The sequence below is a fragment of the Sceloporus undulatus genome, chromosome 4 (genome assembly GCF_019175285.1).
Source record: "Sceloporus undulatus isolate JIND9_A2432 ecotype Alabama chromosome 4, SceUnd_v1.1, whole genome shotgun sequence".
NCBI classification, from domain to species: Eukaryota; Metazoa; Chordata; class Lepidosauria; order Squamata; family Phrynosomatidae; genus Sceloporus; species Sceloporus undulatus.
In genome coordinates, this window is record NC_056525.1 from 109,590,518 (window position 1) to 109,613,828 (window position 23,311).

Below are 23,311 nucleotides of genomic sequence, written 5' to 3' on the forward strand. Positions count from 1 at the left end.
TCAAAAACATCTCTCCCAACAAAAGGAAGTGCCTCCTTTTTTTTGTAATGAATCCAATATAAGAACATCTGTCATTGATTCCTGTGGGTTTGTTTAGCTGTACTATTGAAAATAATAGAACGTAAACAAAACTTTCTTCAATCCTAAAAAAACCCACAACTGCCATAAAATTAAGTGATATTGCAGAAGCCAGATTGTTGTGACTTTTACAGATTACTGCAATGTAACCGACCGGTTTTTATGCATTTTGGCAGCTTTTCCAGAAAACAGCTTAATGCTTAAACCCTCCACTGTAAGGCAGATTGTTGGTGTTTTTTTCCTATACTTGAAAGAAATATCAGGCAATACTTTGAGGTCTATTCAAAAATAGCAAGGGCACAATGCATCTGTTTTGTTACTTGGATCTACTACTGCTCATCTTCTAGAGAACATTGATATGCTGCTTGCCAGGAGAAAAGTTCTGTACTTCTCAAGCAGACTCGTGATCCTGAATGGGCACTAGTTCTTCTGGCTACCAGGAAGCCTACACAGATATTTAGATTCCTTGAAAGAAAGAGAGCTGGTGCGCTGCCATTTTGGGATTAGGCAGCCTTTGCAGAGCACAAAGTAATTCAGGGACCTGTGCTTATGACAAGGATGGCATGTGTCAGGTTTGCAGGATCTGCTTTGTTCTTACCAGAACAAAGAGCCCACAACTGGAGGCTGGTGTAGAAAGACATACTTAAAATTGAAGAATTCTAGTCCTCCTTTGATTGTACACGATGGGCAGGTTTATTTGTATCTGTTTTATTGTTTGTATTTACAGCGCTGTGCAAATCTACAGCGCTATATAAATAAATCATCATCATCCAAGGAATTTGTTTGTAAGTACATAATGAGTCTCATAGCCTTCCCAAACAAAAGTCAGTTCCTCATTACACCATGTTTTCTTCATTTCAGCAGTATACCTTGGGATAGGGGTAGGATGTTGTTAAACCGTTGAGAGTTTGAAGTTCTTTTGGGTCTACTGCAAAACACAGAAATTTTAACAGGAGATCTAAGAATACCTTTTACTTGCCTCACAGTCTATGATTAGTAATTAGGTATGGAACATTCCACTAGGATCTGCTTCACATGGATGAATATGCAGCAGTAGAGTCAGCTGAATATCTATACACTCATCTCACATTCCCATGCAGCACTTTCTCACTGCTTGGTACAAGTTTATTCTTAGTCTTGGGAATCAATAATGAGAATCAAGTGTGTATGGAGGGATGTGTGGTTTGGGGAAGTGGGAAGTAGGCACAGATTTCCTATTCACCCTAAGGGATTCTTATGCTATGTCTGTTTGGTTGGGCAGGAGAACCCAGAACTTTAAAAATGTTTTCCATAATTGACTGGATTGTGCACTATATTCTTAGCTACAAATTTTATTTATTTATTTATACATACATACATACATACATACTCTACTTTTCTTCCTGAAGGGACCCAAGGCAGCTCACAGATTTTAAAAACATTACAATAAAATTTAAAACAGTTAAAATTATCTAAAATCAAAGCTACAGAAATGTAGATAAGTTATATGATAAATTATGGTTAGAGACCATTAAGTGTCCATAACACTGATACAACTGGAATAGTGTGCCTAATATGATGGCACTTTTAAGTTAATGAGTCAAATGAGCAGTCAGTTTGAGAAAAAAAATGTAAAATATCCAACTACTTGTAATTTGTAAGTAAATGACGCCTTAGAGTTTTGAACCTGAATGAATGAATGAATGAATTATAAACCGCTATTCCTGGCAGATCATAGAGGTGTACAATATTATCAAAAGATACAAAGTTACAGTCAATAGCCCCCCAATAACCCACCCATACAAACCCACCCCAACCCTTAAAAACAGTATAAAATTTTAAATATTGCAATGAATCCATAAAAGCCAAATTAAATCAGAATACATAACAAAAGGTTGACACAATGCAGAGAGGAGGGGTTAAAGGGGTTATTGTGTTGCTCTTGAGTTAGGATTCCTGAAATGCATATCAATAATACAAGACTGAAGTGTTCATTAACAGATAAACAAACCCGCAGTGATAACTCCTTGGTAATGCCACTATTTCAATAAAACACTAAAAATCAGCAGCAGAGGCTGAATGATTGCTTATATTGGATAACTTGCAAAAATGCATCTAGGTTAGATGAGACTGGAATCTCAAGACTTATAAAATACTACAAAACATTTAAGGAGTGAGGCATGGAGCAAATTGAAATAGATAGAAGAAAAGCTGCTTTGTAGCAATTCTGCTCCCCCCAAACTCTTTCCCTGCCAGCTGAGATTTACTTTGTACATTTTAATGTGAATTTGCAAAGACTGCCTTGCTGATATTTGATAAATTACCTTCCTGAAAACCTCAATTACGAGAGGAAAACTAAAAATAACCGGTTGCAAGTGGTAAACATAGCTTTCTACATGTTTTATGTGCTTTGTATACAGTTTTGGAGGATCATAAGTCACTGCATCATTAAAACGTGTAACTATACCTGGGAAGTAGTGTTGTGGTAGTGCTCCAGAGACCCACAGTTCCATGTCTGAGGAAAGGAAGGCAAAATTTGCTAATGCTATACTCATGTAATATAGGTTTCTATTAGATAGATGTTTGCTGCTAAACAGGGAGGGCAGGGGTGGAGGATGATCCAGGCACCATTTGAGGGAGGGCTCCTTCTCTGCTCTTTCCTCCTCGTCCTGCTCAGGAGGGGCTCCAGAGCCAGTGGTGATGTGTCCTGGGGAGATCTGGCAGTGCCATGGCTGCTGCCTCAGGCATGGGCCGAGGTGCGCAGTGGAAGTGTGGGGAAGCTCACAGCTGAGTCATGGTGCAGCAGTAGACTTTGATGGTAGAAAAGAAGATCATGTAGACACACAAAGAACCATGTAGTTTGTGCATTTCCACAAACCTCTGCATCTTGGCCACTCTCATTACAAGTAAGCCGCTTCTACAGAATCTGACTTGCTTTTTCATCATGTCTACTTTTGCCTGCCATCTAGCCTTTACGTACATATAACATCTCCTTTTCCTCCATCTTAACACCTAGTGACCGCCCTGCTTGTTTTCTCTGGCTCTTGGGACTGTGTGGAATTTTGATTGTGAACCTTGCCATTTCCCATCTATGGATGTGCCATTTTGTGACCACATTTGCTGAAATTATTAAATGTGGCCAGCTGTTCACTGGTACACACCTAGGCACAATAAATTGATGCAATTTAAGCAATGCTGTGAATTGTATGTGATAATAACATAAACTGCCTATCTCGGGGGCATGTGAAGGTGGGGAGCGCAATGGTATTGGGGGGCATCAGGAAGGTTTTTTAAATTTATCTTTGTAAATTTTGATTATTTATATTTATATTAGTGTTTTATAGCTTTTATTTTGTAATGTCCAACATTTTGATTGAAAGTTGGACATTTTGCAGTGCCTTGTCCTCATTGTGGTTGTGACATCTGGTCACCCCATCTATGTATCTCTTCCAACCTCTTCCTTCCATTCCACTTCCATGACAGTTTTCTTTTTTCTTTTTAACAGTAATCTTTCCAAGCCCAATACATACGCCCAGTTTTCATTGGACTGTGGCAAGGATTATTCATTTATGATCACCTGTGTTCAGCTATGCACTGAAAGTTGTTTTTTTGGGGGGAGAGGTTTGTGGCAATTCTGCAATCCTCAGGTTCTCTGAGTCCTCTGAAACCTTTCTTTTGTATATATTAGCATGGACGCTTTTCTCTGAAAAACAAACAGCATAAAGATAGAATGCTCTATAATTCTACTAAATCTGGTGCTTCATAGTTTCTCTGTACAGTAATTACTTTTTCAGGACACATGAACGAATGAGTTCTTTAAATATGTCTACAAAAGGAGAAAAATGCTTAATTGTATGACTCCTTAATTTGTATAAATTCACATGTTATGAAGAAATGATCCCAAGTTTTGTCGCAAGCACTGCCTTAGAAGTATTCTCTCCTGAAGAGAAGAGGAAGCTTTAAAACTCAGCATTTTTAGGGAAAGTGTTTTTTTAAAAATGTAAATAATTTAAATCTAACCAGCTGACTAAACATTAATTATTGGGCTGCAATTTGTGATCCTTTTTTGTTGTTGTTGTTGCTCCTGTAGTGGTTCATTTCTGTTTCAGTCATTCAGGGATATAGAACAGCAGCGGGGTGGAGCATAGTTTGTACTGAACTAGCCTGTGGCTCATAACTATGTTGTGGCACAGAATTGTGGTGAACTCATGACCGCATCAGATATTGAGCAAGGAACTAAGAAGATACTTGAAAATGGTGTGTAGAAAGGATCATATTTTCTGTTTTAGAAGAATAAAAAACACATTCACATTTTTTTAAAAAAAACAAAACACCAAGAAACCCTATAGAAACATTCTGAGCCTTGCTTATAGAATCATAGAGAATTCATTGTTAAATCTGTTTACATGCCATGTATCTGTGGATTGGTCATTGTATACTTTATGAATATGTTTTCAGGGCCTAGGTTCTTTCTGCTCTTGGAGAGCCAGTTAAAGGTCTAGTTAAGACAGGTGCTGCTGCTTTTTCTGAACTGTTGCATTTCTCCTGAATTCCATGTATTACTTAGTAGCCAAGTAATAATAAGTATCATCTCCTGACTTACCAGGGAAGTAAATTTGCAGGCCTGCATTGTGGCATGAAGCAGTCAATAACTGAATCCAAGTCTTGTGCCAGGTCAACACTATATGGATAAAGTTATGGCATTTTAATATAAAAATGTATTGTGCTGTGTCTTGGCTTCCTATACATGTGACAGCCTTTGACATTAGGACTGCAAAGCACTTTGGACTTTCTAAGTCAAGTTATCATATATACTCGTGTACAAGTCGACCTCATGTATAAGTCAAGAGAAGGTTTTGGAGCCAAAACATTGGATTTTGATATGACCCATGGGTAAGTTGAAGGAAGAATTTAGAGGCATGTAAGAAAGGACATAAAAGACAAAGCAAAGGCATCAGCGAAGCACCCACCTCTGCATGCACACTCCCTCCTTGCATATGGCCTGTGGGCTGAAATAAAGATTCACTGGTGGTCTCCCTCCTTGCAAAACCAATGCCTCTTTTGCAGTCCTTGGGCAAAACAAAGGGACACTTACACTCTCTCTTCCTGGTTAAGTAGGAGATACAGAAGTAGGGAGAATTGGGGTAGAGCTTCTTTCAGGACCTTTCTTACTTTATTGACATGTTTATAGCTCCACCCAGGATTCTGGGTCAGTTTTGGGGCATAAAGTTTTTGACTTATAGATGAGTATATACAGCATATCTTCTAAAGATATTCATTAGTTGGTATTGTGCCAAAGTATCATGCTGTTGGTATTACAACTAAATCTATAAATGTCAATTTTCCTGTATGTTTTTTCTCCTAATTCAAATGAGAAATGCAGTCTCTTTCTCCCTCCACTTAGTTGTTGGTTTTGGTTAGGATTCTTTTCTTTTTTAGGACTATCAGTGTTTTTAGTAATATGCAACCAGTGGCTGATGTTTTTGAGACTCTTCATGCATCTTCTTAAACTATCCATATTTATCAATTTTAAATAAGCCAGTTTATGTCCATTCCTTCTTTAAAAAAACATACAGGAAGAGTGCAGGTGGCTTTTGACTAGCCATGTATGTTTTAAATTATGTACTCACTAAATTTCAACTGGACATTTAGTACAGTGCACTTTGTCTCCATTGGGAAAATAGCGTGGGATGAGTTAAACTTGGATTTTTTCCAGTAGTTGCAGATTTATATGTCAGACAGCAGCAACACAGTTCATTGTTTGATCGTTTTTGCTTAGTCTGCGATGCTCATTGAGGAGTTTCATAGTTCAAATACAAAACCACCCTGAATACTTTTATGCAGTTTGTACTTAATGTATAAGTATCTCCTCTTGGCTTTTATTTGCTCCAGTGCTGGTGTTATGTTGAAATATGAGTTGCCTAAGTTTTCCAAGGACCTAGACTCAGCAGTCTGATTTCTTTACATACTAATTTCTAACTTCAAAAATTTAGATTTTTCTTTCTTTGTAGGGGGATATGATATTCGATATACTGAGACTTTGAATATACTGACTTTTGGGGGGAATGCAGCCCATGCCCAACAAAGGTTATGTGAAGTATAATAGTTTTTATGGTGCCAAAAGATTCTCTTGTTTTTGCTGCAGCAGACTAACAGAACTGCCTTCTGGACATTTTTTAATATATTGAACATGACAACTTTGCACTCAACTTAAGCTCTGAATTAAAAATGAAGTGTTCATTTAAATTCTCAAAGAAAAAGAATCCAGTGAACTATACCATGACTGGCTTTCTTTTAATGATTTATAAAAGTGTACATCCAGCTTACATTTGTCATCTTTTATTCATTTTGGTGGTTAGAATTCTCTCCCTTGAAGAGAATGATGCCATTGTCAGGAGGATCCAGCGCATCTCAGCAGATCATGTCATCAGGCTGTGGGGACATAACCAAATGCTTGTTGGATTCTCCACTTTCCAACAGCCACTAAATGGACTGGAGTGAAGGCTGTAGCAGCAAAAAATGTGTCCTAGAGATGGTAAGGGGAGCCATAGAGTATTTCTGCTTGTGGAACTTATATTCCATTCTCTTGGCCAGTATGTGTTTATAGAAGCAAATTTCATATCTATTCTTCTCATATCAGTCCACTGTGATAATGGTACATTGGCAAAGGTATACATCAAAAACAGATTGCAGTTCAACAAGGCTGAATTACGAGAGAGGAATCATAAGTTCCACTTTTTAGATTTAGATATAATGATTCTAATGAGTTAGTTGCTCCTCTGACGATTCTCTGGATGAGGGCATAGAAATCACTATGAACCAAAATTGTAGCTTCTTTCCGCATACTTTGACCCTCAGTAATTGCTGGCTTCAACGTGACAATCACACAGTCTTGTGTATGATTTAAGTTGCCACATGATGATGGAATAATAAACTACTGTACATCACAGGGTGGTTTTTTTGTTTGAAAAATTTAAAGCTTGCAACAAGACTATATGTAAAAATCCCATTTTTAGATCAGGTTAGTGAGAACATAATTTCTGATGTCTGGAAACAGTTTTGGGAAGTAGTGTTACACTATTGCACGCATCCCTGTGAGATCCTACTGAGAGGGCTGTTATATAGGCACTATGTTATGAAAAATGATTGGAAGTTAGGAAGGTTGAAAAAGATTACAGTGATGCTGTATGGTCTGTAGTGGCAATTTTGTGAGGAACCACTTAGGGAATTGGGGGTGTGGTGCCTAGAGAAAAGGTTAAGAGAGACAAGTAATGAGTTGAATTCCAAAGAACTTGAACAAGGTATATTTCTAAAAGTATTGTGTTGCAAATGATCATGATCATTTTTCTCCTGTTTCCTCTTGATTTCCTGATTTTGGAAATGTCCACCTGGATATAAGTTTGATTGCTCAACAGGAACTTCAGAGTGACCTGTGCAGTAAACGCTTTTAATCATCCTATTCCTGAGTTCAGTTATGATCACATTTTGTTTCATGTTACTGTACTGGCATACTGGAAAGCTGAGAGGCAGAATGTTCACATAGGAGTTTATCACACAGGAGGAATTTCTCTTAATTTCGAATGAAAAGAAAGTGGGGTCAGAATGCATTCATGTGAATTTGCCAGTTCAACGAATTTACGTGAATTCGAATTGTGTTCAAACTGACTTCCCATTGCCCGAAAATAGCTCGCTATTGCCTGAAATTGTGTGTGATCACCTCTCACGCAATAACGTGAAACCCCATGATTGTATTTGGACTGACTTCCCATTGCCCGAAATTGCGTGGTAGTTATCATGCGATAGCGTTAAACCCCATGATTTCGTTCAGATTGCCATTGGGTTATACTTCCAGTTTCCCTTGTCTGATAACGTCAATACTATATAATGACTAAGAATGGGCAAAAATAGTACAATGGAGAAGTTCCTCAGTATATTAGAGGGTCATGTATATGTATATCACCTGAATTCTGTTTAAAATGGAGGCACGTGGCTTAATAGGCTGTCTTTCTATTGTAGTAGACTTGGCCAAATTATTCTGAACACTAAAATTATGTTGATATAAGGAGTAATGCCAGAATCCAGTAGAAATAGTCCTTTCTGCCTTTGTGGTGGGGCAATATATGGAGGGGCGTACTCAGCTTCACAAGCTGTAGCCTTGCACAGAAGCACTCAGTGGTGCAAGGTCAGATTGTCTAAGGTTCTTGAGGTTCTAGAAGACAGAGACTGGATTTGTCTACCCAGCTGAGGCATGGACATAGTGAATCAGTCACTGTTAGCATCTTGTCATTTAACAAGATAAACACCATTCATGCTGGAGAGGACACAGTCTAAGTGGAAATCTCTAGGCAATGAAATTTCATTGAAATAGCTAGAGCCATTGAGTCCATGATGGGCTCTGTTCCAAAAATAGCAGATCTCTCATACAGAACCCTTCCTGGTGTAGAACAAAGGTGAACAAAGTGCAGCTTGCTGTCTACATCTCACCCATGCCTTTCCTCAATGCCATTTTTGAGGCTTCCAAAGGCACCTATATGTATATATTTTAAATGTTTTGATTTTTTAAAAAATAAAATAAAAATTCCCCCCCCCCCACCACCACATTTTTATCATGTTTTTTTAACCAGATCTCTCTGCTGTTTTAGATAAGAGCTATCTAGATAAGAATTAGTTTTAGTTTCTTGTTTTAAAAAAGCTTGTAGAGTATATGGCAAAATTGCCTCCATACTCTCTAGAGAGCTGGGGGTGGGGCTTTTTGAGTTATATAGCTTTTTAATATATATATATTTTTAAAATCAGAGCTGAGAGGTGTGATTTTCCAAGGTCATATAAGGGGCCAGTACATTATTCCAGCCCCGACTATTGCCCACACTGCCATAGAATGTATGAGTAATGTGTAAAAACATTGCAGAGAAGTAGCCATTTTCTGTTGCAGCAGAAACAACTAAAGGACAATGACAGCTTAAAACCCTTTAAAAAGTGGCATAAACTTCTATGAATTATAGTAAGAGAGGATTTTAACTTGAGGTTCCTCCTTGTGCACTCCCACAGTTGCCACCAAATGTGGGATTTCCACCCTTTATATGGAAGTTCCACCCTTTATTCCACTGCTTTTGTCACCAGATGTGGGGCTTTCCAATGCTTATCGCACAAACTGTGTGACTGACACTTGGGCAATGCCCCCTAGGCAGTCGTACCAAATGTGGCCAAATGTGGGGTTTATACCCTTTAATCCACCAGTTGTGATGATTTCCACAGTCCTCATTGCAGTTACCAAGAGTGAGTTCTTTCCTTGATCCCCATCTGAGTGACACAAACTTTGGGGACCATCTAAATGCCTTCAAGGTACCTATGAGGATTTATGCTACTTTTGTCATCAGCGGATGCCACTCTGCTATATTCAATGCTGCCACCACATATACATTGTCTGAGTCCAAGCTCTCAGACAGATAGCATTTCTAGTGGCCACAAATTTACGTGTATAAAAACATAGGTCTACATTTATAGAAGTTAAACATAATAGAGCAGATTATTTATTACATGTAAAACATCACACACCCTCTCCCTTACGCCTCTTAAAGTGACTTGGTCTTTAGGAATCATTCAACTCAGACTCCCTTTTCTCAGTCCCACCCCAGTCTAACTCAAACTCTAACCTTTTAAAACCTGTTTTAACATCACTCTCCTCACTCAAATCATTGGTCCTTCTAGGGACAGCCAACAGTTGTTCAGGATTTCAGGCAGAGTGCTTTCCCAACCCAGCCTGGAGATGCTGGGGATTAAACTAGGAGTTTTGTTAAGCAAAAAATGCACAACTAAGCTATAATCCCTGCAGCAGGCATTAGCTACCTGCCCCCATTAGAAGACATAAGGAGAAAGTAACTTACTGTAGTTTTACCAAAAAAAGATCAGTAATGAAATTTTAATGGCCTGGAAATGGTTGATGACATAGTATTTCTGGAGCAAGTCTGGAGCAAATTCATCCCTTGCATAGAAAGGCCACTGGAAGCTCAGTTTTGTGACATAAGAAACTGTTGTAGAGATGTCCTTTTATTCCTCTTTTGGATGTCAGGTATTCCTTTGTGATTTGCAATTTCCTTCTACTTTTTGTAACTGCTTATTGCTATTGGCAATTGTCCCTGCAGTAAAGCATGCAGAACTCACTCAAGTGTGAAAAAGTAATATTTGAATATCTTTTCCATGGAGCTGAAACTCAAAAAATACGTAATATTAGTCTTCACAATAAACTGGAATAGTGATCAAAGACCATCTTTATATTATAAATTGCAAATAGTGGAGTAGTTGTAAATATTGGATGATAAATTATAGTGACTTTTTGTGTTACTGATAAATCAGATTAAGTAATTTATACATCTGATTAATTGCATAACCAATTCCTTTAAAATTATTGGAACATATTTTCTCATTAAATATCTGGGCCTCATAAACAGGGTCTAACAAAGGAAGACCCAGCTGACACAACAATGCCTTTCTCAGCTGTACATAATGTAATTGAAACTGATTTGGCAGGAAGTTGTATTGAAGCTGCCAAGCTTGATTATGGAACATTATTTTGTGTTTAGATGGGCAAAATCAAGAACTGAGACTATTACTCTGAGTTAGTATTTGCTTGACAAAAAGAGTCTCTTGTTGAGAGTACATATTTAAAAATAGGTGAGGGGAAAATAGATTGTATCTTTGTTATCAGAGATGGATGCATATACTGTATTAACTGGTTGTAAATCTGGGACTGCTATGTCTGAAGCAGAAAAATACCCAGTGGATCTTAACTGTTTTCTAGGATGATGTGGTTTGGTTATTGTTCTAGAACATCTCCTAGTATTCAGTGTGCAAATGAATCTTGCAGCACCTCAGAGATTAAATGAAAGAAGTTTGTAGCATGAGCTCTTGCTACCAATTTCTGTCTTTCAGTTAGTCTCAGACGTGCTGCAAGACCTCTGAGACTAACATGGCTATGTCTTTGAATTACCTGATAATTACAATCAAGCTGCCTGGTTGGTAGTTTCTTGGTCTTCTTTTTGTCTTTTTTTGAAAATGGTGATGGTATTCATTCTTGTGGTCTGCTGGGGTCTCTCCTGTTCTCCAAGGCCCCATACAGACAGGCCAAAACAAAGTTGCTTCAGGTCACTTTGGAGGTATGCTGTTTAAATGATGCATGCGTCTTAAGAATCCAGAAGCTGTACCAAAGTTGCACTCCAGTCGTTAGGATTGGATCATGGCTTTGGTGTGGCTTCCAGACTCTTAGTATGCATGCATCATTTAAACAGCATACCTCCAAAGTGATCCGAAGCAGCTTTATTTTGGCCTGTCTGTAAGGGGCCCAAGACTCTCTAAAGGTGTCAGTAAAGATGCTGGGGTTATCATGATAATGTGGGCTTCAATCCCCTTTTAGTCTCATTTGTTTTATTTGTACCAGGTTGAGCACCGTTTTATTTTTAAGAGAAGACTGAAGTAAAGTAGGTGTTTCACAGTTCTGCCTTCTCTCTGCCTCCATTAGCATTTTACTGTCTTCTCCATGCAGTGACCTATTGTTTCCTTGTTCTTTTTCTTATTTTGAACATAGCAAAAGCAAACAAAAACCTGACAACAGCTTTTGTTACTTGTATTATTTTAAATATCTCTAGCAAGTCTGAGCTCATTCTGATTTTTAGATTTTAAAACTTTGTCCTCACAAGTACTGGTTGTTCATCTTCCTCATTGAAAGTATTTACAATTGTGCCTTCGGTATCTTACCTTTAGGAAACTTCTGCCCTTCAGGAACTCTCTTCCCTTTGAACATTTCTAACCATGAGCTCTTACTCCATAAGCTTACTGAAACCAGTTTTCCTGAAGGCCAGAGTGTGTGCCTGATTATATTTGGCTTTCCCTTTCCTTCCTGTATATAACAAATCCCAAAAGGATGTGGTCACTCCCACCCAAGTTTCCGGCTAGTTCCACTCCATTGACCGGTTCTTCCCTGTTGATAGCCTTGTTGCCATCTCCACTTCTTGGACAATGAAATTAATCTGCAAGGCAAGTGAGGAATTTGTTGAACCTTCTATTCTTGGCAGAGTTTGAATTCCAACAGATATCCGGGTAAAATTGACTACTATATCTCCTTTTTGAATCTTTGGTCATCTATTCCAGGAAGGCATCATCAATGTTTTTAGTCTGTTTTGGGTCTATAGTTGACCCCCACCATGATATCACTGTTGTTTCCTCCCTTTTAATTTTTACCCAAATGGTCTTAAATAGTTGTTCATGTTCCAAAATATGGATTTCTTCAGAGGTATGCACATACTTCTCATATAATGCTGCCCTTTCTCCATTCCTGTTTGGTCTGTTTCTTTGGAATAGGTTATATCTGTCTGGTACTACATTCCAGTCATGAGACTCATCCCACCAGGTTTCAATTGTTCCTGTTAAATCATATTTGCCTTCCTGCGTTAAGTTCATCTTGTTTATTTCTCATGATCTGTGCATTAGTGACATGAAAGACCATGGCTCATACTTTCCAGCTGCTTCCTTGTTGTTTTCTGTCAGTTGGTGTGTACTTATATTATCATCCCAAATCCCCCTGTATCATGTCAGTATTTGGTTTTCACCTACTGTCGGGAATACTATTTTCATCCCCCACTTAGCTAACTTTAAAGCTCTACTATTTATGTTTGTAAGATCCCAGGAAATATGTTTTTAACCAACCACTGTGAGGTATAAAGCATTTCTTGGCAGACCATTCTTTAGATGAGAAGCCAGATGAGAAGTCAAATTTTTCTAACGGCATCATCAACAGAGCTAGTGGTTGACTATCAGTATTTTTCTTCAGACAGCGTGTAGCTAAAATGTTGCATTCACTTAATTTTTTTTAAAAAAAATTAATTTTTTTAGTGGTAACAAACATAACCAACAAACAATGCATGTCAGTGTGAAGTCGAAGGCTTTCATGGCCAGTATTCATAGTTTCTGTGGGTTTTTCGGGCTATGTGGCCATGTTCTAGAAGAGTTTATTCCTGACGTTTCGCCAGCATCTGTGGCTGGCATCTTCGGAGAATGTGTACAATGAGGTATACTGAGTTGGTGTGACCCAACTATCCAACAAAGAGGTGAAGTAGATGCCCATGATCTCCTGGGAACCCTGGCAACTGGACAGCCCACTCTCAAAGCAAGCCACTGGCTCAGTCCCAAATGGGCCCCTGGCAAGGACTTGATTTTGGCCGCTCCTAATGTTTAGGTGGAGTCCCTTTTCCTGGAGCTTGCATCAATTGTTCCTGATCCTGTTCTCTGGAGAAGCAGAAAACAAGCTTAATCCCTCCTCAATATGACATCCCTTCAAATATTTGAACATTTATTTAAATATTTAATAGTTTTCATTTAGATAGCTGTAAAAACTAAATGGAAATATACATGGAGATTAGAGTCATCATTGGCCTCTAGGTTGGCAATGTATCACATCCTGTATCAGAGGTGGTATGCTTTTGCATATCAGTTGTTGGAGAATGCAAGAAAGAGGTTGCAGTTGTACTTGTGTCCTTTTGAGGTGGTTATTATAGGCAACTGGTTGGCTATTACATAATGATGTATTAGAGAAGCCCTTAGTCAGATCAGGCACATTTGTTTGTGTTCTTAAATCAGCCCAAATGTTGAAAAACCTATGGGGACTTGGTAAGTTCTTAAGGAATGAAATACAGTGGGCCCTTGGTATTTGCTGGGGTTTGGTTCCAGCACCACCTGTGGATACCAAAGTCCATGGATGTTCAAGTCCCATTAAAGACAGTGGTATAGTAAAATGGTGTCCCTTATATAAAATAGCAAAATCAAGGTTTGATGTTTGGAATTTATATATACAATGGACCTTTGTTATACGCTGAGGTTTGGTTCCAAGATCTTCTGTGGATAACAAAATCCGTGGATGCTCAAGTCCCATTAAATATAATGGCATAGCAAAATGATGTCTCTTATAAGAAATGGAAAATCAAGGGTTTATATTTGAAATTTATACTTTTTAAAAACATTTTCAAACCATGGATGCTTGAATCCGTATATAAAAAAATCTGTGTATAAGAAGGGCCGACTGTATTTGGAATATTTTCAAGCCATGAATAGTTGAATCTATGGATAAAGAACTGGATGTGGAGGGCTGACTGTAGATTTTGCAAACAAAAATGGTCAAAGAATTGTTGTTGCTGGTGTTTCACTTACCATTTTGTAGCAAATCATTCATTTTCAGTTTTTGTCAAGTCCACAGAGCAGTGGTGGACAACTGTGGCAGGGCTGAGGCGTTTGTCGTTACATCTCCATGGTGCATCTCCAAGGGAAATTGGAAGTATAATCCAATGGCAATTGCATTTTTAGCCAAAAAATGTGATCCTGTTTTGACACAAAAGTTTTACCTTCCTGTATTTTTCAGCAATGTTGATTCTTTATTTTTTTTTCTAAAGTTTTATTGTGTTTGATGTATAGTCAAAATTAAACTCTCACGTTTTGGGGTTGTCTTGAGGGTTGGGGGCAATTTTCATGTAACCTCCCTCCAAATTTATATGTCAGGACTTTGGAGGAAGTCTCTTGAGGAAGCCACAAAAAATGGGGTTGAAGTTCCATATGTTTCCCATGGACTACCATTTGCCCACTCCAAACATAAGTATAAAAACAACTGCTTTGTGTTTTATCTTTTATTTTCCTACTTCAGAAAGTAAACCAACCATTTCCCCAGTGAAGCAAGTCGAGAACAAATATTTCTTAGGTTGACTGAGAGCAGAACAGACTCTCTCATGATGCAATTTAGAATCTAGACTGTCAAAACAGGTTTCATGATAGTGTCTGGAAGAACTTCTCCCATTCCATTATCATTCAGTCAGCCTTGACTATGAATTCCTATAAGTTGCCTAAAAATTCTTACCACGTGTATTTTAAAAAATCCTTCCATGTTCTCACTGGAATTTACTCCCAACTGGAGATGTACAATGTGATGGAGATGCAAAATGGGACTGGTTTATCCTCACATGTGAAGATGAATAATTAATGTAATGTTTTGCCCATTCTGGGGGGGGGGATGAATATTTCTGTACAGTTCTTACTCAATAGTCACACATACCATTGTGTTCTGAGATTTTTTTTTCCAACATAGAAGTCTACATTTGTTGGGTGCTAAAACAATTTTTTTAATTCAAAAAACACTATTTCAAGTTAACCATATAGGTCTTTGTTACAATTTTTTCTTTTCTTTCTTTTCGCTCCTCTCTTTGCACAAAAATTAGCAATCTTGCACAAAGACTAGTGTGGCAGTATAGAGACATTGTTCTTTGCACCAAATAAAACAAAATAAAATGAAATCTGGCTCTGCAAATACTAGGTGGAAACTACAATTTTCATTCCTGTATTACAACTGACTTTTTTGTACTTGATCATTAGGTGCACTTTTGATCCCTAATTCCTTAGACATGGTCCATTCATGACATTTGGTAGTCCAGTTTTGCCTGATCTGTTCAGGGCGAGGTCAGCCCCTAGCCTAGTCTTTAGGGGGCTTGAGCCTCTGCCCCTGTTTTGTCGTAATATTAGAGACTTGTTTTGTTTTTACCGGTGAAGGTTTATCTTTGTATCTGTGTAATCAATCTCCAAACCAACCAGGGTAACTTATGGAGTTTATCAGACAAAGGAAATTGGAAGTATAATCCAATGGCAATCATGGGGTTTAACGTTATTGCGTGATAGACTACTACATGCAATTTTGGACAATGAGAAGTCAGTCCGAACGCAGTCATGGGGTTTCATGTTATTGCGTGAGAGGTGATCACACGCAATTTCAGGCAATGGGGAGTCAGTTCGAACGCAATTTGAATTCACGTAAATTTGCTGAACTAGCGAATTCACCTGAATGCGTTCTGGCCCCACTTTCTTTTCATTCGAAATTAAGAGAAATTCCTCCCATGTGATAAACTCCTTCTGTCTCCAGCTGTTCAGTAGAAGCTGAATCTGTCTGTTTCCTATGGCATAAGAGTGTATGGGCTGTTCAACATTTGTTAAAATTATTGCTTGCAACCCAAGCACTAAATTGATTACCAGAAAAAATGTTGGAATAGTAAGAGACGTACATGAAACATCATAATAGTCTGTATACAGCATTAATTCAGGCTCTCTGATTAAAAAGCATACAATATAAACTTCCACTCATCTTATTATTCCACACCATTTTTACCTGCTGCTCTGACTTCAGTTTATAACAAGGTGAAAAAAAATAGTCTTGACTTGGTGAACTCTGCAGAATTCCTTCAGTACCTAGCCAAAGCTATTAAGGATCTGAAATTTCTTAAGTGTATTGACTGTTCTAGACATGAACAAATATGCCAGTACTCATGAGATTGCCTTTCTACAGATTAGGTTTTATTCTTTTTGCCCTCCCTAACTTGATGTAATGTAATAATCTTTTTGGTGCATGCCAAGTTTAAATTGTGAAGGTATGCTTGGAAGAAAACAATAGCTGAGCATGTATTCCAGCTTCTGCAGCACTAACAGAAATAACAAAACTTCCAGTACAGCATACTATGTTCCTTCCTGTCTTTTGTGGCTCATAAATGGGGAAGAGAATTAGGTCATCAGGAATCCTTTGACTATAATAGATCTGCACTATGCCAGGATATGGACTTTGTCACCTTTACATTTATGTCATGGAAGTCTAATTTGCTTTATTGAAGTTTAGAATTAATTATAATTGTGCTGCAAAAGCTCAAGAAGATATAATTGGTTACCAGTATATTGCATATGTTTCCAGTGTGTTAAAGTGTTACCTTTTTAGTTATACTGCCACTGGTTTTAAAAATACCTTTAGTCTTTTGTTCATAATGCACTATTCAACCTTGGAGAATTTTGGCCTTCCGCCGTTAATCCCAGCCTATTCAGACTTACTCCACTCATGCTGTTGATGTTTCCCAGGTTCACCACCTCCCTGATAGAAATCCACTGGAAGTCCGGCACATTGATCATCAGGCCCACAGTTTGCAAAGCATGTGCTGTACCGCTTCCTGTGGTCTGTCTCTTAAATAGTTGCACATCTTCTTATTTAGCAGAAATAGAGGAATTATTCCATGAAGCTGAAAAACAAAAAGGAACTGGGTATTGGAAACTGAAAATACCATGAATATTGGGGGGGGGGCAGCCTGCAGCTCTAATAGTTCTTGCCCTTTAACAGTGTAGGAAGAAACCCCTTTATACAGAGGACACTCAGTGGCCTTATAAATCCTTCACTTCGTATTTTATCTCAGGATGGCTATTGCCCAGTTAAACTGTTAAAGGTTACTTTTAAAATGTTTATGCTAAAAGCTGCAAGCAGAAAACATCTTCTCTTCTTTTTTATCTCAGTGTCACCTCAGCATCCAGAACAGAGCCTGAGAGAACATACAAGTCACGACATGACTCAGCACTTGTACTGTGTGATATTCTTCCTCCACCATTTTATTTATTTACTTATTTAGAGCACTTATGCCCCACCTTTCAGCCAAAGAGGCTCCTAGAGTGGCTTCACAGGTTATTAATTTCATTAATTAATGAACTGCCCTTGGGATTACAATCTAAAAAGACACAAAACACAATTAAAAGGGAATGGCACTGAGGGAGGGAATTCAGTTCAGCAAATGCCTTTAAATTGTAAGCCTGAGGGCAGGGAACCGTCCAATTATAAAGATTGTATGTACAGCGCTGTGTAAATTTACAGCGCTTTATAAATAAAGGTTAATAATAATAATAATAATAATAATAATAGTAATAATCAGCCACTGGAATCAAAGCGTGATGGGATAATAATAATAATAATAATAATAATAATAATAATAATAATAATAATCATCATCATCATCATCATCATCAGCTACTGGAATCAAAGCGTGATGGGCCTGGCTGCTGTTATCTCCTTCAAAGGCCAGAGAAGTGAAAGTTGGGGACTTTAAAGGCTACAGCTACGTCCCAAAAGGACTGTAGTTATTCTCCATTCCAGTACAAATGTAACATGCAAGGATAATGGTGATTCTTCATTGTTTCATAAAAGAGCAATAGAAAGCAACTAGTTATTTCCAGCTACTTGCTTCTAACCTCTGCCCATTATTTAGAGCTTCTAGAAGAATTCTTACTTCATCCTCATAGTGAATTAAGTATGGGAAAATAACTTACCCAGAGTGTCTTAGAATTTTATAACTGACCCAGATTTGGCCTAATCTACTGATCAGTGCAACCCTTAAATTATTACATTTGTTATATTGGTGCTTCTCACTGTTTGTAAAAAAAGAGAGAGAGAGAAATCCCTTTTAAGGATATTGAATGTAATTTTGCATTTTGTATGTATAATATTGTGCTTATTTAGTTAGAACAGGTTTTGGGGGTTTTGGTGACTTCCGGGTTAAAGATGGTGCTATGGAGCATCCCCCTTTAGTGACTCCTCAGAGGGGATCTGTTCTGGATGTGGTGATCATCAGTTGGCAACCAATGGGAATTGCCTCCTTGTTAAGAGAGGCTTGGCAGAGCTTCATTTGTGTCTTAATTCCTATTCCTAGTATCAAGGTGACAAGTGTATTGCCACCATGACACAGATGGAATGGAGGAGACCAAGAAGAGTTAACCATCCGTGCCACATTCAAACCAACAAAACTTTCTTAACTTCCCTGATTATCATCCTAAAGAATTAAGGAAATTTACTAGCTGACAGAATATTTTTTCCAGCATCAACACTTGTACAATTGAAACAGAAACTCAACTCCAAAGGCAAATGGATTTAAAAGTGAAAGACAGTGTTTTCCCCCCTTTATTTTATAATAAACGTAAATACTAGCAACAAAAGGCAGTAAATAGAAATTAAAACATGTGAATTCAGGAATTTAAAACCCCAATTTATGGATTTGGAAAGAATCTACTACTGTATACAGAAAGACGTGAATCCACTCACTGATGAAGGCAAAGACATTGTTGATCATTGCAAAATGGCTGAGGTACTGAATAGTGGAGATTACCTTCCAGTTTATAGCACATGGACTACGAATTAATCTGGTGAAGGTGGAAAGAAACAGGGACATCTAGTGTGAACTGCACTAACTACAACAAAAGAGGAATTACTACTTTCTGTATTTTGAGAGCTGTCATGACCGCTATCAGAATGTCTAGAGCAGGGGTAGGCAACCTGCGGCCTGGTAAGGCCTTGGGACCGGCCCCAGCCCAGTCCTGCCGCCGATTGCTGCCGGAGCCTTTGGCCTTTTGCCTGAGGGTGTGGGGCCTTTGGCCTATCAGGAGGAGGCGGGCAAGGGGGGGCAAGCGGTGGGCAAGGGGGGCAATTGTCTATAGAAACCTCCGAATGATGCATTTATATTAACATTTTTTTAAAAACCAGCAAATTTTTTCGCGTGTCCTCCATTTTTTATAAAAAGTGCCTTCCATTTGAAAATTTTGTCCTACATTTGTCCTGGTTTATTTATTTATTTATTTATTTTTAAAAAATTATTTATTTATTTATTTATTGGCTTCGGCCCCCCAGTTGTCTGAGGGACAGCAACCCGGCCCCCAGCTCAAAAAGGTTGCCTACCCCTGGTCTAGAGACAGGAAATCAAAGACAGAATTGTTGTTAATTAGTTCTAGAGGAATGAAGATAGATGAGACTACAGATTGATATAGAGGAAAATTGAAAAATGCAATTTAAAAATTCTTTGAAGGCAAGGAAGACACGAAGCAGATAAAACAATTCCCTATCCAGATGACTTTGGAATTTGTTGGGACAGAAGGAAACAATATTGGATAGAAATGTGAGGGGCTGGAGAAACTGGTATAAAGCAACAATACTCATAATGGAGAAATGGAGAGTGGTCTGGTGAGCCGAAGTATTGTAAAAAGGAAGCAGTTAGAAAAGATTTCAAGAAAACCTGTTGGGACAGAAGGAACTAACATTGGAAGGAAGAATGAAGGATTGGAGAAATCTATGGAAAATAATGCTATTTATTGTGGAGAAATGGTGATCATCCTGGAAGAGTCAAGGGAACTGCAAACTGGGAGCAGTCTGATGGAGGAGAGCAGTCTAATTATAGAATCACAGAGTTGGAAGAGACCGCAAGGGCCATCCAGTCCAACCCCCTGCCATACAGGAACTCTCCATCAAAGCATCCATGACAAATGTCCATCCAGCCTCTGTTTAAAGACCTCTAAGGAAGGAGACTCCTCTACACGCCAAGGGAGTTTGTTCCACTGTCGAACATCCCTTACTGTCAGGAAGTTTCTCCTAATGTTGAGATGGAATCGCTTTTCCTAGAGCTTGCATCCATTACATCCATGTGTCCCTTTGACTTGCTGCCTGTGCAAGGGTGTTTTTTTTTTTTTTTTTTTGCCTCCCACTTTTGGGTTCTTGAGCTGTTTTGTCTTGTTCCCTCTATGACAGTTTGACTATTTTCTCCAGCCCTTTTGCCTTACAGAATCCCTTCCCCACATAGCTCAGTTTAAAGCCCTCCTGATCAAATTTTTGAGACTATTGGCGTGAGATGCAACCCATCCCTTGCCAGAAGTCCCTCCTCATGGAACCTCAGACCATGATCCAAAAATCAAAATTGTTCTTGGCGGCACCATCTGTGGAGCCAGTTATTCACCTCTGCTATTTTCCTCTCCCTTCCTGGACCATGGGAGTGGGAGAAGAGATGAGATGACAACCCGTGAATCCATCCCTTCCAACTTCCTACCCAAAGCCTCATAATCCCTTATGATATTCTGAAGGCTGTGCCTTGGAGTATCATTGGTTCCCACATGAACCAAAAGAAAGGGGTAATGGTCAGTAGGCTTGACAAGTCTTGTCTGCCTCTCTGTCACATCACGGATCTTTGCCCCAGGGAGACAGCACACCTCCCAAGACATCTTGTCAGGCCCACAAACCACTGGTTCAGTGCCTCTCAGCAAGGGAGTCCCCCACGACCACCACACGCCTCCTCCGAGGCTTAGCAGCGGCTGTTCCCTTTGGTGGAGCTCTCTGGGTCCCCTGCTCTGTCCCTGCTGCTGTTCCTCATCATCCTTGATAGTAGAGAAAGACTGAAATCGATTCTGTAGCTGTAAGCTTACAGAATGTTCCCTAGTTTCCCTACTTCTCTGTGTGACATTCCTCCAAGTATCTACTTCTGTTGAATGTGAAGTGACCTCCTCCTCCCCAGCAACTTCTTCTGTGTGTTTCCTGTCCAGGACCTCTTGCTCTCTATGATGCTGAAGTGTAGCTACCAGGGCCTCCAGCTGCTGTACTTTCTCTTCTAAGAGGGCTACCAACTTGCACTTAGTGCAGGTGAAGTTCCCCACATCTGTAGGCAAGAGCCAGGGAGAATATAGTGGGAAAGATCAATTGTTTAAGAATTTTAGATAATAAGTCCACTTCAGGATTTTAAATCATGGTATAGTTACACTCGTCTTATGCAAAAGTTGAAGTTTGGAAAAAGAGCTTATGTAAAAAATTTTTAAAAAATAACTCAGAAGATTGGCTGGATATTATACAGTTTTGGAATAAGAAGTATGATATTTTCAAATGTTATGCAAAAATAAAATCTGGGAAAAAATCTTGTGTGAAATTGAAATAACTAATTGCTAGATTGTTGGTTGGAGCCTATATGGATCTGGAACAATAAGTATAGTTTTTGAGGGTTTTTTAAAATTAGTTTTGTAGTAAGGTTTGTAAAGAAAAAAAATTTGAAAGAAGGGAAAGAGATGAGGAGAAAGAAAGTAGAAAATGTGGTAGCATGATTTTAGAAAGATAAATACATTAACTATTCAAATGGAATTAGCCAGCAGATTATTGAGGAGAAATAAGAACTTTATAGTATTGAAGGCTACTAGAGCCAAATAACATGTAGAAGTGAATTTTATATATGGGTGTGTGTATGTATATATGTGGGTAGATACAGATATATTCACAAACATTAGCTTGCAATTTGAAAGTAATTTATCTCCCTTTTGTGGGTTTTTTGATATTGTGTTAGTTTGTGTAGTATGTTTGTGTAGTTTTATAGATATAGTTTTGTTGTAGGCCTTTTTGTAGCTTTACCTTTATGTGTTTTATATATTAAAATGTATGTGTTTTAAATTTTTTTTAAAAAGAAGGTTTTTTTAAAAGATCCTAAAAACTTAAACACACAACTAAAGCAGAATGACCATTTATCAGCAAATTTGTTTTCAGCAGTGCTTTTGACTGACACCATATTTTATTATCTGTTACTGTACTTGCTAAGTGCTTTTCTTAAGTGTCCAAAAGTGCAGCTGAAAGAAAATGAAGTGCGTCTAAGTCCTATTGAAATAGATTAATCTTGGTGATACTCTTCTTGAATATCCATTAATTTTATTAGGGTTTAATCTGTTTGTATTCCTTGTTTATAATTACTTAGAGAACAATGCTATTTTGGATGTTTTTATGCTATCATTTTAAAACTTTCTCTTCCTGTTAAAGCAAATTGGCTTCAATTATGATTATTATTTGGCCTTTTTTCCAGTTTGGAAGTCAAAGCAACTTACAAGCATTAAAACAAATAATTGAAAATTGACAACATACAAAAGTTTAAAAGCAACTAAATTTCCATAACATTGGAATTAAATCATAAAACAATCATAATCAACAACAAATGATAGTCTAGCTGTTTATACAAGGCCTGATTCCCCTAAAAATCATTTCTCAAAGGCCTGCTAGAATAAAGTTTTTTAGCATGCTTGCCAAAAGTTAATAAGGATGGTGCCAGTCTAGCCTCTCTGGGAAGGGAGCTCCAGAGCCTGAGAGCAATCACCAAGCAGGCCCTGATGTCAAAAATACAGACACGTTCACATGAGAACATACAGTCCTTCATATACAGTAATGTGAAAGTGAGCTGTATATGGCTTTATAAACATCACCAGTGGAGCTGTTGTAACAAAGAAATTGTGCACTCCCTGTAACCAGTTCTGCCAGTTACTGGGGCTGTTTGAGAGCATGTCAGAGAAAAATGGACTTAGGGAAGAAAGTTGGTTCATCATTCCTACAGCCTAGAATGTCCTGTTTGGCCATCATTGCCTGCAGGACCCCACAGGTGGTTCAGAGTCAGACATGGCAGTGGAGATTTACCACAACATTTATAGGCCTCTGGCCATGGACTCCCCACCTCTTCCATGGAGGTGAGAAATTCACAGCATTCTGGAGACCATCAGCAGCCCTACTTGGAAGCTTATAAGTACCTCCATATCGAGTTAATGGAATATTCCCCAACTAGATGTGATGAATTTCAACTCCCACCAGCTACCATTG

General features: G+C 38.4%; 1 protein-coding gene across 8 annotated transcripts in view; it reads left to right on the forward strand.

The window, feature by feature from the left end:
- ARHGAP29 (Rho GTPase activating protein 29) overlaps window positions 1-23,311 on the forward strand; it is a 117,052-nt gene that overhangs the window by 53,216 nt on the left and 40,525 nt on the right. The window contains exon 2 of one of the 8 annotated variants that reach the window (XM_042462046.1): window positions 6,417-6,592. The exons of 6 other annotated variants lie outside the window; for them this stretch is intronic. In XM_042462046.1, the coding sequence (XP_042317980.1) occupies window positions 6,577-6,592 (16 nt within the window). In that variant the 5' untranslated portion in view covers window positions 6,417-6,576. Of the gene's footprint in view, window positions 1-6,416; window positions 6,593-14,646; window positions 14,693-23,311 lie in introns of those variants that run through there. One more of the 8 variants, XM_042462045.1, reaches the window with a different exon arrangement.